General features: G+C 34.8%; 1 protein-coding gene across 1 annotated transcript; it reads right to left on the bottom strand.

Moving 5' to 3' along the window:
• Nucleotides 1-6052: 6052 nt before the first annotated feature.
• Nucleotides 6053-11330, bottom strand: LOC127868105 (toll-like receptor 4). The gene is made up of 2 exons (XM_052409706.1): nt 11171-11330; nt 6053-10257 (listed from the first exon to the last, which is right to left on the bottom strand). Exon 2 carries the CDS (start codon nt 10255-10257, stop codon nt 7483-7485), a length of 2775 nt encoding a protein of 924 aa, XP_052265666.1. The 5' UTR covers nt 11171-11330; the 3' UTR covers nt 6053-7482.
• Between the last annotated feature and the right edge of the window lie 4678 nt (nt 11331-16008).

Below are 16008 nucleotides of genomic sequence, written 5' to 3' on the forward strand. Positions count from 1 at the left end.
GTCGCCCTGATAGTCAACACTACTGACTAAACATGTTTAATATGGTATTCATCGCGATAAGACTTACTGTCCCAAAATCATCCAATTAGCGTATTCGTGCCCACATTGCAGAGCCATGCGTACTGTATTCATATAAAGTTTCAAGTTAAAAAATGGATGTCATTATTTTTAATCTCGATCACGAATGACGTCAATAGTGTTACATAGCTGCATGTCTCAGCATGCTTGCATATTTTCCATCGGCTTTGGTTAGTTAATCGTTATAAGATATATTAGTCAGTCAAACGGACGGGTGAACATATTGCGTTGATAATGCTGGCTTTCGTCAACTCAGTCTGTTCTTAAACCGATGAAGTGTTTGCACAGGCGCTTTCCGGCATTAATATTATCTCAATACATACGAATCATTGTCATGCCAACGCGAATAAATCTTCTTAACCAACCTCCGCGCAGGGATTTGACGGGAACTAGCATAGCAAATGCCTACCTTCATAACCAATCACGTGATGATAGCCAAGCCACGTGGTACAATAATTTTACCGTTGTTTTTTTCCGTTTGTTTTCAAATTTAGGTAATTAATTTTTTATCATAAGCCTCAAATTATGAAAGATTTTCAAATTGTTAAAGAAAATGATAATACTTTCCATAATATAATACTTAAATCAATAAAATAAAATCCCACTAAATCTGGCAGAGATTATATGTGGGGGCAAGGAACGACAACTCTGCGTGGAGATTGCTACCAAATATGTTGACTATTTAGAGGCGTGTGTTCTACTTATATATATGTTTTAGTAAAAACATGAATTTTGGCAAAGACCTATAGAATCTATAGGTCTTTGATTTTGGTTTCAATTGTTTATTTTGCCTGTATTAATTATCATTAAAATACACAAATAAACAAAATAAGTTTTCAATTCACTCGATGTATTTAATTAGTTTTATTAATAATAGAACCAAAGGAAAATAACAAATGAACCAATGATGGAATCCCCTCCCCCCGAACTTTAACCCCTGTCCGCACCCGAGGGATCCGGGTCCTTTGGCCTTTGGATAGTCGGTTTATGTTTGTTAGAACAATGTTCTTTGTTTATAATATGCAAATAAAATGAATATGAACTGTTTTCACCGTCGTCGTTTGATATAAAACATACATATATATACGAGGCTTGGTCGCAGATTGTAGTTTTTTATTATGACTGTATTGCATTAAATGCACAATTATAGTTTTTATTATGACTGTATTGAATTAAATGCCCAATTTTATTTTTTATGACTATATTGCATAAATGCACAAACTTCAACAAACTCATCATTCTTGTATATTTTTCGATTAGTATTCTAACAAAATAATTTTTGGCGTAGCCGCATAACCAAGGTTTTGACAAAATTACGCTTTATCAACAACAAATAACATGTCGACGAATTTTCCCGTCGGAAGCTCCAAAGAAATACAATTCAACTACATACAAATTAAATGGTCAAATAATCTATGCATAACAATATCGTATCTAGCAAATAAATAATGAGCGGATATAACAGCTTTACGATCAACTCTCCAAATCAATATTTTGTATGCGTTTCCCTTTATATAAGCCAGAGTGTGTTTACTTGACGAATTTGTTTTGTACACTACGTATCATTAATTAGTCAACCGTCAAGTATTAGTTGCAATAATCCAACTCTCAGCTATTGACAATCCGGGTCGCTGAGCTGTACGTATGTACTCATTAAAGCTCAGAGCATTCAAGAAGAACTACATCAAGTATAATACAAATACAATAAAGTAATACAGTAAAGACGATATCACTGTTCAAATGAAGCAAACTAAAAAGTATTATAGTGCACAATTTAATAGAATGAAACAAATATGGAGTTCAGAATAGGTAAAGTAATTCTTACCTTTCTTCTTATCATAATAGCACAGAATCCACATCATCACAGCAACATAATATTTACCTGTGTTTACTACAATGCATTCAAAGAGTCTCCTTTAAAAAAAACAGTAATAGTTTTTTATCAAAAATAATTATTTTTTTTTTCAGCTAAGTTTCCTGAACAGTTCGAACGAAACCTTACATCCGAATAAACTGTAAAACAAACACAAAACAAGCATGTATGCACAAGTACATGTTTCGCGATACATCTATTTATAGCGCTTACGAGTAACGATCAGTATTGGCGATTTGGCGAGGTTACAGGTAATGGTTGCATTTCACTAAATCAATGTGTAGTGACGTTTGTTCAATCGTCTGGTATAGGCCATTATGGAAATCACAACCAAGGTATGCACAATAACCATAACCCTACGCTTTTCTGTAATACGCGTTATTCACCTTTGCTTTTGTAGGGTGTACCTTTTAAGGTCTTTAGTTCATATAACATGCAAGATTTCAACATGAAACTTCAAAAGTGTATTGATAAGGAGAAGTGCCATGCTTAAGAACCATAGCCCTTCACTTCTTAAATAAGAGTTATTGCCCTTCTTTGTTTTTGTGTAATGGAACTTTTCAGTGCTATATCTCATATACGATAAAACAGTTCAAAATGAAACTTCATGGTTATTTAGAAATTAATGAGAAAGAAGTACCATGCGCGAGAACAATAGCCCTGCACTTTCATAACTAAGAGTTATCGCCGTTTGTTGTTTTTGCATGATGTGACTTTTCAAGGCTTTATCTCAGATACGCTACAAGATTTCAACATGAAACTTCATGGGTGTTTAGATATCGATGAGGATAATTGCAATCCATAAAAAAACAATTAACATACATTTAATTTTTTATTATGATTTTACCTTAAGAGTGATTTGCACCCATCAAATTAACAAAAGTTAGTTTTCGGGGGACATCAATTCATTGATATTGCTTGCTTTTGGTTATTTAATATGTGCGTCTGTTCCAATATGTTTTTTTCTATGGGAACTATGTTGGAATGAACGTTTGGGTGCGTTTATTGAGTGTGCTACTTGACAATTGTCGAAATGTCACGGCGGATACCGTATTTTCTTCGAGTGTCTTCATCAAGGCGGGTCGGCTTTTGTTAGAGTTTACATGAAATCATACCTTTTCAATTCAAATTTTCTTAAGACGGCATGTTAGTCTTATAGTTAAATCTGAAATTGAGGGAAGACAATAAACATTTAATGTAAGTTAGCCGTTTTATAATAATATTAAATAGGATTGGCTTTTAGTGTAACCTCACCTCGTGCCAATTCACTGTTGTCTGTACACAGATTATTTTATGCGATGTTTGATTTGCATTAGCTATATTGATTTTAAATCTTAAAGTTTTATTATTAAAAAAACTGTTTTAAGTTGTTATGTTTTGCTTATTTTTTTTTACTTAAACACAATGAAATTATGTGCTAAGTTAAAGTTTAAATCTGACCACATGACCATGAATTGCAAAGGTCATGTATGAAAATCGAACGGTGATGAATCATGATCAATCAAACCTTATTTGAAGAAAAGTTTGAATGAAATTGCAAACCAGTTTGATATACCAGAAACAAAGGATTTGAAAGCCTATTGCAATAGAATATATATCATCTTTATTACAGCGAGAGTATTGTTTTTATTTATTGTATAAGTCTCCGGATCAGAATAAATGAAACAAGTGTACTTTTTATGTTTTACAAGCGTATACTGAAATTATTTTTCTGTGCAAAAACGAGACTGTGGTAGTGTGCAGCTTCGTGTCTTGTCGACAACAACAATGTAAAAGGTTAAGTTAATATACTTCTTTCAAATAAATAGCAATGAACAAAATAGCATGCGCGAAAAAAGTGTGTTACTGCAATAAGCTCATTAATGTTGGCCCACACAGAATTTGTATCGTGCTCCTTGGTCTCTTTTCTTTTTGTGTGTTGTGTTAGATTATTCGCTGTTATCACACCGTGGAGACAGGATTTAGGGCATGTCATGGTGGCCAGGTAACCTACAAACGCGTTTCCTGTCTTAGATGGTGTACAAATGCTAAGTGTACATACGGATTCCAGTAATCGACAGCTTCTCTACTTGAAGCAGAGTGGCGGAAAGAATGGAGGTATAATACATGTTTTGATAAACACGGTTTATCTTTATACCAAAGGTTCGTAAGTTACGATGTAAAAGTTTTATAAGTCTTCCAATTGGATAGCCGGTAGAGCTATACGAATGTTGTCCTTTCAGATCTGCCATTAGCATAGTTTCAAAAAGAAACCGATAGCCAAATCTATCAATCAGGAGGCAATTATATGCTCGACATGCTTGGCTGTAGGTCGCCTTGATATTAGGTAACTAATGACGAAACAAGTTAAACGTGTTGTTCATCCAGATAAGACAGACTCCCCTAAAGTCAATCCAGTATAACTATGCCGACATTGCAAGTCCATACTTACTGTATTCTTATTTAGTAACAAGTTATACAACGATTAAGGATGTTAACACTTAAACCTCCGGACACGAAAGACGTTCCAAATTTAAAGTCAGCTGCATTTGCTAGTCAACCGAACGCGTATGTAAGATATGTTAGTCAGTCAACCGAACGCGTATGTAAGATATGTTAGTCAGTCAACCGAACGCGTATGTAAGATATGTTAGTCAGACAACCGAGCGCGTATGTAAGATATGTTAGTCAGTCAACCAAACGCGTATGTAAGATATGTTAGTCAGTCAACCGAACGCATATGTAAGATATGTTAGTCAGTCAACCGAACGCGTATGTACGATATGTTAGTCAGTCAACCGAACGCGTATGTAAGATATGTTAGTCAGTCAACCGAACGCGTATGTAAGATATGTTAGTCAGGCAACCGAACGCGTATGTAAGATATGTTAGTCAGTCAACCGAACGCGTATGTAAGATATGTTAGTCAGTCAACCGAACGCTTATGTAAAATATGTTAGTCAGTCAACCGAACGCGTATGTAAGATATGTTAGTCAGTCAGGCGAAACGTGTCTTCAGAGTTTGCAGTTTTGTTTGTAAACGATATCGATTGGATATTGGTTTGTGTATATGAGAGTTTGTTCCGGTTTTTTGCGGCGTAGCAATTTAAAACGATTTTGCAATCGAAAATTGATTTTAACTGACATCAATTTTCATTTTTGTCTATCAACAACAATGGAAATCCATTTTCAGTGACAAGCAAAAACGATTTTCGATTGTAAAAAAATGTTTTGTGAACACCGGGCCCGCTTTTGCCTTTTTTAAATTGTACAGCCAGTAAAATGCTTGTTAAAATTCCCGCCAATAAACCCAAATAAATAATAAATAAGATTGGATTGACTTATTTGAGAGAATCCATTCAACAATTTGGCTATATATCCTCTTCAATGTGATTATATAGTCAGATCGCTTTAGTTTATTTACTTTTTGATTAAAGCTAACTCGCGGATGATCTTTGTCCAATGTTTCTTTTTATTTGTTTCATAAATTAATGATTATTTACCATTTTCCATTCACAGCTTATTAAAGCGCGGTTAGTGTTTGTAAAGCGGATGATGATGTCTTCTATCGGATATGCCTATGCTTCTGGCTGATAAAGAAGTTACACGTTAAAAGTAAAAGAGACGCAGAATGCTTCATACACGGCTAATCGGTGTAAACTGTAAGCTCTTTTAAGTGTTGATGCTTGTTTTTAAAGTGCCTGTACATATTTAGCAATACTTAAGATATTTGTTAAATTATACATTGGGCTTCTTTATCATATAAAATATGTTCATGTTTTATCATACATTATCATGTGCACAATACCTGTTTATAAAAAACGCCCGATACATTTCTGCCAGATAATATGATGAGAATGCTTTCTTTCGTGTACTCAATCGGTTGTCAAACACACCAAGTGTTTTGTACAGGCGATTTCCGGAATAAATATTAGCTGTTTACATATGAATCATTATCAGGCCAACACGAATCAATCCACTAAATATGTCAAATATTTAAAGGCGTTTGTTCTACGAACAGACGTGTTTTAATTTATACAGTGTTTGTACTTTTAATTGTATATTTGGCTCGTATTTAATCTCAATATATTTAAATACAAAAAGAAACAAAACACACTGATTTGAGTATACTCGATGTATTTAATTATGAATAATAATTGAACAAAACGAATATAACAAATTAAACTAGATCGTATTAAATTTTAAACGTAAAGCATGGTACGGTCGCAGATCAACCGCATTATAAAGCATCGCTTTTTTACTCCAAGACCATTAAAGCCAACCCAACCCCTAAGGACCTGAGTCTCTCAGGTGATTGGTTTTTGTTTGCTTATGCTTGGAACAATGTTCTTTTCTGATATTGACAACATATTACAGACCGACAAAAACCCGTTAATATTGGTTTTATATTCAATTTATTTTTCATATGTAAAAAAACATTATTTTAAACTTGTTTTACCTGTGTACGTGATATTTGATATTTAACATTCATTTATATAACACACATGTTCGCAGTTTTTAATGTATTTCATGGAGTGCACAAAGTGCCAAAATATCCTAAATATTTTTTTTTACATGTGGACATTCAAGTTAATTTGGCTCGCTATCAATCCAATTCATTTTTACCCATCCGTCCGTTTGTCCGTCCGAAAAACGAAAAGTACATAGGATATGATTATGAAACTTGGTTAATCGTGATATGATGATCATGACTGACCCTTCATTTCTACAGAAGTCGAATGTCAGGCTACAGTTATTAAATAGGAATCACAGTATTGTAACGTAACGAATATTTGGTGCATTGTTGAATAAATCCTTTCATTGCCTCGGGTATAAAACGTCCAAGATCGGTCAATTCCGTATGTAGTCGTTATTTTCCGTTGCATACGTCATATCTACGTTGAAATTGTTAGACACGTGACTTTGCACATGGCCTGTCAGAATTTGCACACTTAACAATCAAGTGTTTCATGGTTTACATCTGTATTTTGACTTAAGTAAACACACTGTCCACACCCCCTCTGGGCATAGCGGACACACAACTTCTTGTGTCGCGTAGGCTCGCTTTAATCATGCATATCACAAACATTTGAGCGTTGTATTGAGTTCAATAAGCAAAAATTAAACGCAAAGATATGTAATGAACGTTTCTTGCATTGTGTTCTCCATGAACTACGTTTAACTAGAAATTTTCACTTCTTATAATTATGTTGTTAGACCGCATAACAAAGCGAATAAAAAAATACGACTGGTAAACAAAATGTATTTTCTTTTAATAAGATTTTCGCATTGACAAAGACAAAATAATCATAAAAGTATTGTATTCCTACACAAACTATAAACAAACATATACATAATGTAAATATAAGAAATAATAAGCAGACTAAAGCAAACTATACCACAATTATATCAAAATTGAGTTTAAAAGCATAATTATAAACAATAAACAAATATACGAACATGAGTTCTACTGGAAGCTATACAGTTGTATACATATCACTTTACATTGGAAAATAGCCATCAACAGCGCATCTCCCAATAATGGCAACTTCCTACTTGTTAATTTCCAATGCTAGGTTGGTCCAGAAAGCGTCAAGGTATTGCTCGTTTTCTGGATATTCAAGAACAATTTCGTTCCGTAGCATTCTCATAATATTCAGAGGCAGTTTCATTGACGGGATTCGTTCCATCATGACCACAATGATCAGGTTTCTATTGGACTCCACTGACTCCTGACGAGCCATGTTCAAGTCATAAACACACCACGAAGAGTTCAGATATTTCTCGTCTACGAGCAGGACAGTTTTTCTACTGGAATAGATAGCGTGAACAATGTTTTCTGCTACTGAAGCACCCGGCATGCTGTCTCTATCTGCCACCCACAATTTCAGTTGATGAATGTTCTCTAAAGCTGGGACAACTTTGTTCTTGATGAAACTAGCTCGATCCTTTGCGTATGATATCATTGCGTCGTTAGAGAAAAGGCACTCAAAGCCTTGGTGGGTATGTCTTCGCTTTCTGTTATAATACATATACCTCAATTTCCATCGGTTTTTGTACAAAGCAATGGTTACACAAATAGTCATAAGAATTCCGAACATACCACTCGAAGCGCCGATAACCCAGCTCACCCAGTATCTGTCTTTGCAAATATCTTTGAGTGCGAGAAGAACACGTCTATAATCAGCCATACTGGACAAGGGAAACGGGTTTCCATTTAACGTACAAAAGTCGGTAGATTTCCCGTGCACTTGAACTTTTCCGACATTAAGCCATTTCCAAAATGGCAGTTGTTTACAAGAACAAACCAGAGGGTTATTACCAAGAACAAGTGTTACATTTCGACCTTTGTTGCATGCACTCCTCGTTAGATTCTCAAGATACGTCGTTAGGTTTTCAGGAAGCGTAGATAGCTTATTTCCTGAAACATCAAGATGATAAAGACAGGGGCTGCGGAGATCTGTTGTCCATGTTGTTATATAATTGTTGCTAAGGTTCAATTTTTCAAGGTATGTCATGTCTCGAAATAAGGATTGTGATAAATCCACAATCTTTAACGACGACATGTCGATCGTTCGAATATGCTGAAGATTTGCGAAGAGATCATGTGCGTCGTCGTTCTTAAACGGGTTAAAGCTTCGACCTAACATATTTCCTGATATATTTAATACTAACAGGTTCGGAAACCCAAGGAAGAAATATTTGGTCAAGTTCTTACAATAGTTATCTGAGAGGTCAAGTAATTCCAGGTTACTGAGACCCAAAACTGGGCCTTGCCAAGTGTGAAAAAGATTGAAAGACATGTATAAGTGTTTTAATTGTGAAGCACCGCATATAACAGCTGGTGGAATAGCTGAATAAATAAAACTTTGTCGCCATTTAATTGTTTCAATTTGTTTCGGCAAACACATCACTTTTTTTGATAACATGTTATCACATTCACATGTTAAAGAGAACGTTGTAGGAGATGTTTTAAACACAGACCACCAATCTATGGTGTTTAAGTTGAGTTCCAGGAATTCGTGATTCGAAATATTTGTATACATTATGTTATGTCTGTTGTATAGTGAAGTTTGCTTATCCATCCTGCCATAATTGGCGAATGGGTCATAATCGAGATGTTGCCTTGAAATATCTAGGCGTATGATATGTTCTGCCATAAAAACGCTGTTCATGTATTTCCCAGCCGTTAGTCTATTTCCAGCGAGTGTAAGATTTTTGAGCGAGGTCGGCCACTGCGATTCTGGTTCAAACACTTTCTTATTAAAAATTTCAATTTTATTCAAATCTATGTTCAACGTTTCTATGTTTTGTAATGTTTTTATGTTTTCTAAATGTTCTTCCTTAAACTCAATTCCAAGCTCTAAATTGCTGTATATCATATTGGCTCTCAATCTTTTCAATGCCTGTGAGTACCGCAGACCTTTAAGTGCCTTATTCATGCCCGTAAAACTAAGTTCCTTGTTGTAAGACAGATCCAGATCTGCCACCGTGTTGTTCAAGGGCAGCAAAGCTTGCTCGTCAATGTCAGTGATGTTGCACTCTCTAAGTGATAGCTCTAGCACATTCAGAGTATTTGTAAACATATTTTGTGTGATAGTATTGACAGAACAATCGTTTTGACTTAGACCAGAAAAACTTATCCTCAGCAATTTTGTTAATCGACGAAAGCCAGGTCCGAGGGTAAAGTTCCCCGATGCGTTATATGGATTGATGTACAGTTGAGAGAGATTAGTCATGTAATGAAATTCGTTATCTAGGTCTATAAAATCAAAGAATTTGTTCCTTTTAAAGTTGATTACTTCGATCGCTTCTAATGGCATAAACACGCCGGTCTGAAAACTGTCTTTCCATTCAAGGCAATTTTCGGTCAAGTTTAGATATTCCAAATGTGACAATCCATCAAAGGTATGCGAGGATATCCAGCGCAGCCGATTTTCATTTAGATAAAGTACGCGTATGTAAAGAAACGACAGATTGGACGTGTCTTTGAAAGCGTAATCGGGTAGGGCGTCGATCAAGTTCTGGCTCAGGTCAAGGCCGCAGGCTTTTTCATCCAGAAAAGGACTTTTAAGTATGTACTTATCGGGTATGCATGACAGGCCGAGATTTGAACATTTGATGCATCTATTGTTCTGACACCGTTTAACATCTTCGTATGTAGAAAAGTTATCGTTCAAACATTTAGCAACTGTTGATTGCCTCAAACATGTGCCAATCGTGGAATTGAAAGGCCGTGTGTTGTTGCATTTCTCGAATATGTCGTTTGCAAATGCGACTCGAAGATACGTATACACAAGATACGTTAAGATGTGTGATGTCATCATCTGAAATCATCATTAGCGTGATTTATCACCATCCTCCAGTACCAAACAAAGAGTAATTAAAGTTGAAACAAGAGTGCCAAACTGTCACAAGATACGCCCGTTTGAAGGTTTTGGACACCTTGATAACTTTACCATTTGAGTGGCAAAATGATACATTTTTGAAAATTAAGCAACACATAACTTTACTATTTGAGTGGCAAAATGATATATTTTTATGTCATAACTAACCATTTGAGTAGCAAAGTGATATATTTGTAAAAATTAAGCAACAACGACATAACTAACTATTTAACTGCATAACTAACCATACAAACTCGTGACCTAGATGGTGATTGATTAAAACGCACAAAGTGACCCTGAAACTTATTTGACCCATATTTGAACTTGAATTTAGACACAACTTTTGACCAAATTTGGTGAAAATCAGATGAGAACTACTTTAATTAGAAAGCGGGCACCATGCTAAATCCTTAAAATGCACTAAGTGACCCCGTGACCTAGGTTTTGACCCGACATTACCAATATTCAAACTTGATCTAGATATTGTCTAGATACAACTTCTGACCACGTTTGGTGAAGCTCGGATGAAAACTATTTGAATTATTGAGCGGACACTGCTGTGGACGCCGCCCGCCCGCCCGCCGAGGGTGATCTTATAATACATCCCGTTTTGAACGGGTGTATAAAAACAAGAAAACATGCATATATTCCGAGACATAATGTTAGAATGTATTACCATACTGATTTTGCACGTCGAAGAATCGAATTTAAATGAAAAACATTTAAATATGCGTTACTTAATTCAATGTTTTCTATAAAATCATATCTGTACTATGACACTTACTCAAATGACTTTATTCAAATTGAAAAAAATTAAATGAATCTACGATACATCAACGGATAAATTGCGTACCTCCTTGCCCGAATACGATTCAGTGCGGGTTTACAGCGTTATCCAATGTTTCTTCATGAACTGTTGATACAAATCTTTTTGTACATATACACACGCAGTTCGAACATATTCTTCCTCGTTCGTGTCTTGAATGCGCATCGTTGTGAAACTGATACTTTGTATACTAAACTATCAACCGAGAGTAGCTTAGATTGATATACAATCACGCGGAAGTAATTGCCTTAGGTTGACGAGCATTAAGTGCAGTCAGCTTTAAGCGGAAGATTTAAAATGAAAGAAGACTTTCGTCCGGGTAAAACCACTGACAACAACGCAAATTGTGACGATCTTATTTATACCCCAAAAAAAGAATTAACATAAATATTGCCAAAGTTTCATACGTACAGCTTTTTAAAATGAAATACTAAAGTGTTTATTCGTATAGGTCTGAAATCGAGTCCATATTGTTCTATCAACTATTCTGCATTTTATATAATTCTTTAAAATAAACTAAACATATTAAAATTAAGGATATATCATTTCTATGACCGCCACTTTGTCCGCGATCCGAACCTCAATTCGACAACAACTTATAACGCTTCGGCATATATTTCATACAAACCCTCAAAATAAGCAAACGTTATTAAGAATTTAGGCCATTTTATGATCACAGCTTTGTGTCCCATCCGATCCTCAATTCGACCACTACTTAGTTTATATCTGCATGCATTCCCCTCATGTGAACAACAGTTTTGTTCTTTCTTCAGTCTGACCGTTCGTTTGTCATTCCTATTGCACTGGTTTTCAAGAAAATACGTTATAAAATACAATTAAATACAATGACATATTTATCTGTAGCCTACTAACCTAGAAAACATAATAATTTATATAGTGTCGCTGAATGCTGATGCGTGTTGAAAGCTTTTGTGCGCAATTATTACAGTTTAATTGTTAAATACAATGCCTTTGTAACTCTTCGTTTAAAACAGGTTGTTACAGTGTGATAGTGACATAATAAATAATACATTTTCATGTTAAATTTTTAAACAATTTAACATGAATAAACCCACTTATACGGCGAAGTTAATAATGTAAAAAAACGCGATATTTAAATGATTGTAACAAAGTTAAATAAAAAAATGCAATAACCACAGTCAAACTTCAACTACGGACATACATATTTGTTTTATAAAGTCATGATTCTCATTTGAAACATGACTAGTAGAGCGAGAACTCCAAACATAAACTGACATCAACTTATGTAGTATTCCGATCTCCACGCAGAGTTGTCGTTCCTTGCTCTCACATACAACCTCTGCCATCACAAGAAAATCCTACCAGATTTGGTAGGATTTCTGTTTTTGTCTTTAAGTATTATAATATGAAAAGAAGTAATATTTTCTTCACATTTTGAAAATAGTGTACAGTTTAAGGCTCATAATAAAAGTAAATTACCAAAATGTAAACAAAACATATCTTTAAAAAAGATTTACGGCGTTGATGGAGGTCGGTTTTTATTAACGATAAAACGTTATATCTATGAGATCAAAAAAGGCGAATGCCGTTTTTTTTCTGCGCAGTTCTTAGCTGCATCACACGCCAATTATGGGGTGTTGCGCAAGATTTCGTGACTTATTTTGCTTTATTATACATGTATTGTATTACTCAGATATCTATATTTCACAAGAAGCATGAAAATAAATGAAAGCATAGAGTTCATCCGGCAATACTCGAACCTTATTTGATTCCATTAATAATAGTATCGTGAATAATCGTGCTCATGCTTAATAAATCGGTTTAAATTGATAAATATTTCTAATTAATTAAAATTGGTAATTTTCATATTACAAATCTATGATACCATAATACTATTGCCAAATATCTTTATATGGTATCTTTCGGACCAAATAGCTTACGCGATAGCGTTTATATAACAATTTCTGTAACTGACCGCAAACTGACCTTGATACCTTGTGGGTTGGAATAACAATCCCACTGCTGGAACGACGGCTTGTTTAAAGCTCTAAACGTTTTCGTGTTTAACGGTCAATTTCGAAAACAATTTCAAATAATTTTCCTCAAAGCGTATATCGGGTTACTGAACAACAATACTTATGTGATCTAAAATTTATGAGTGAACAGAATGCAATATCGTAGTAATAACCAAATATGATAACACAGCCTTTAAGTACACACGCTCTGGCGCTGACATTCGTTTAAATACAAAGGGGCACACACTCTGTATTGATGTCGGGAATTGAGTGTGAAACTGCTCTATCTCTCACTATAAAGAAGTGAAACTCCAGCTGCTGGAGCAGTATTGAATTTTCATTAAAAACAATTTGTTGGTCCTTTATTTAAGGCAAGTGACCGATTGCCCAAACAGTACAAAACAGCACAAAACAAACCAACATAAACACAAAATATGAATAAAGCTGGGGTCACCGCCTTGGAACGGTCAATGCAAAGCATTGGGGGTTTAAACCTGGTTATAGAGCGCTCAACCTCACACTTGGCCCAGCAATATTCATGATACATTTAAGTGTAAATAAAATTTAACGTCATAGCATTGTAACTCAAATTAAACAATAATAAAAGGGAATTAAAACGCATTCAATTTAATTACTATTTAATTACTCAATTGCATTGAAGATACAAGAGTAACAGAGTTACAACTTTTAGACGAACGATCAAATAAAACTATCAAACCTTATCATAAGAGATAAAACTGTTTCATGCTGAATACGCGGTTAACATCGTCGTAAACGAACTGTAGTATCACTTTTCATACCCTATACTTCCCCAAAATAGAAAGCAGATTGAATAACACATTTGTGTCAATGTGAAATATGTTTTTAGATTGCAAGTTTGCTACTGCAAAAAGTTTCAGGCCTACCGGTGGGAAATTTTATTTTCACATTGATTGGTTGCTTACAAAGGTCTGGCTACGGTGAAAAGCTGGGGTAGACAGCTACGCCGAAAGAAGTAATCAAAGCGGTGAAGGCACTGAAGTTGTTCGCTATTGCATAATTTAAGACGCAATTCATTTTTCAAAATTAATCGCAAGTTTCAAATAAACACACACAATTCACCTTTATGAAGGGGTATCATAACGCACGGATCGAGCTTTGTATGCACTTTTTATCATCCTATTTATTTCATAGAGATAACTTAGACAAAATAAAAACAACATGGCCTTTTTGGACGTTCTGAAAGCATAGAAAGTATGATGAAAATGGCAGTGAGAACTGAATATAAAGACAATTTGCATTCACTATCATATTAAATTAATATTGTTGGAATATCGTATAGCTGTTGGAATATCGTATAGCTATCTCACTAAGAATATAATTTCATGATGAAAATTCACTTTACAAATCTTTTGATTTTTGACACCATATACAAATTCAAAATATAAAGAAGATCATTGATGAAAATAAATATATAATAAATCTGCGAGCAATAGGAATTAGGTAGTCATCAAGACAGCCCTGTTGACCCGTACATTGTTGTTTATGCATTACTTGTAACTCTAGCAGTTCACACGGTGTCAACAACTCTGACCTTAACATAGGTATAGAGCACTCATGCGCTTTTTCGGCGTAGCTGTTTTACTCAGCTTTTCATCTTAATGACTTTTACATAACTCCAGCATACACGCATAAATATTTTCGAATATTTCATAGGCTGATTCGAGATAAAACCTCTGAACTTTGGCTGCATCACTGTGTCTGTGCTCAGCGCAAAGGATGTAGCACCGTTCAGTGTAAGGAATTTCGGACTACTCTCTGAATGTTCAAACGACACAAATTGTGGCCCAGTTACAATTACGCGTTAAAATCTATTTCGCAGAATTTCAGTTTTGCTTTCAAGATGAGAAAACAAATCATTACCAAAATAGTATAGTGTCACGATAAGAAGAAAATCGTTTAATTATCCAACCACAATGTTTGCCGTACTCCTTAAGCACGTCTGGAAATCGTTCCTGAACGCCTGGATAGGCTGCCCTTATTTACAAGTTTGCTATTTTGAATTCAATTTTGTATCGAAAAGCATTGTGCTAAAATGTGCCATTTACAATTCGCAATGAGATCCTCGTCATGCGAAAGTGGGTCTTATTCCATATGCGCCCATCATATATATACAATGCATAGCCCACTCAGCCTGCTCATCTCGCAGTCTGGTCAGGAGATACATAATGAGACCATAACATATTGAGTGATTTTATAGCGAACAGCATAGCCTCTGGCCAGACTGCGCAAATGAACATGTTGAGTTTAAGAAACGCTGGTTGAAACGCATAAGACCCATTTTCGCATGACGCGGCTATGAAAGTGTGATTTAAATGAAGAAAACTGCGTTTAATTCAAACATTAACATACGATATATTTCGATAGTGAAGAAATATACTCATAATAATGCATGTGAAGACACATATGATGTGCACTCCCGTAGTATATTTTTATCTTCTTACACTAATGTGTGGTTTGACACTGACAACACACATTTCATGCGGTAAATATGCAACTTATAAGTAAAAAAAAACAAAATAATTAAACTTTTGTTTTCATTTTATTTATTTATTTTATTTAGAAAAGTAAGTTGCAAACTTTATTTCAAAGTCAGCGTTTACGCCGACTACAGTTTAAAAAGATATTTCTTGTTCTTTTTAGTCGTTTTCGGTTTTAGCGATTATAAAGCATTTTTGAGGATTACTATAGTATACCTGTAGTAATTGGTGAACTCACGTCAAACGTTTTATAAATTGAGAACTGCGAATATAAACAAGTTTAACCTTCTACTATTGCGTTGTTAGCACCGGTAAATACAAAACATCGCCGCTATCTGTTGAGAACAAA

Source organism: Dreissena polymorpha, chromosome 2 (assembly GCF_020536995.1).
Source record: "Dreissena polymorpha isolate Duluth1 chromosome 2, UMN_Dpol_1.0, whole genome shotgun sequence".
NCBI lineage: Eukaryota > Metazoa > Mollusca > Bivalvia > Myida > Dreissenidae > Dreissena > Dreissena polymorpha.

What these genes read in the sequence shown, in the direction of transcription:
- LOC127868105 (XM_052409706.1), bottom strand. Translation starts at nt 10,257, where the DNA reads ATGATGACATCACACATCTTAACGTATCTTGTGTATACGTATCTTCGA.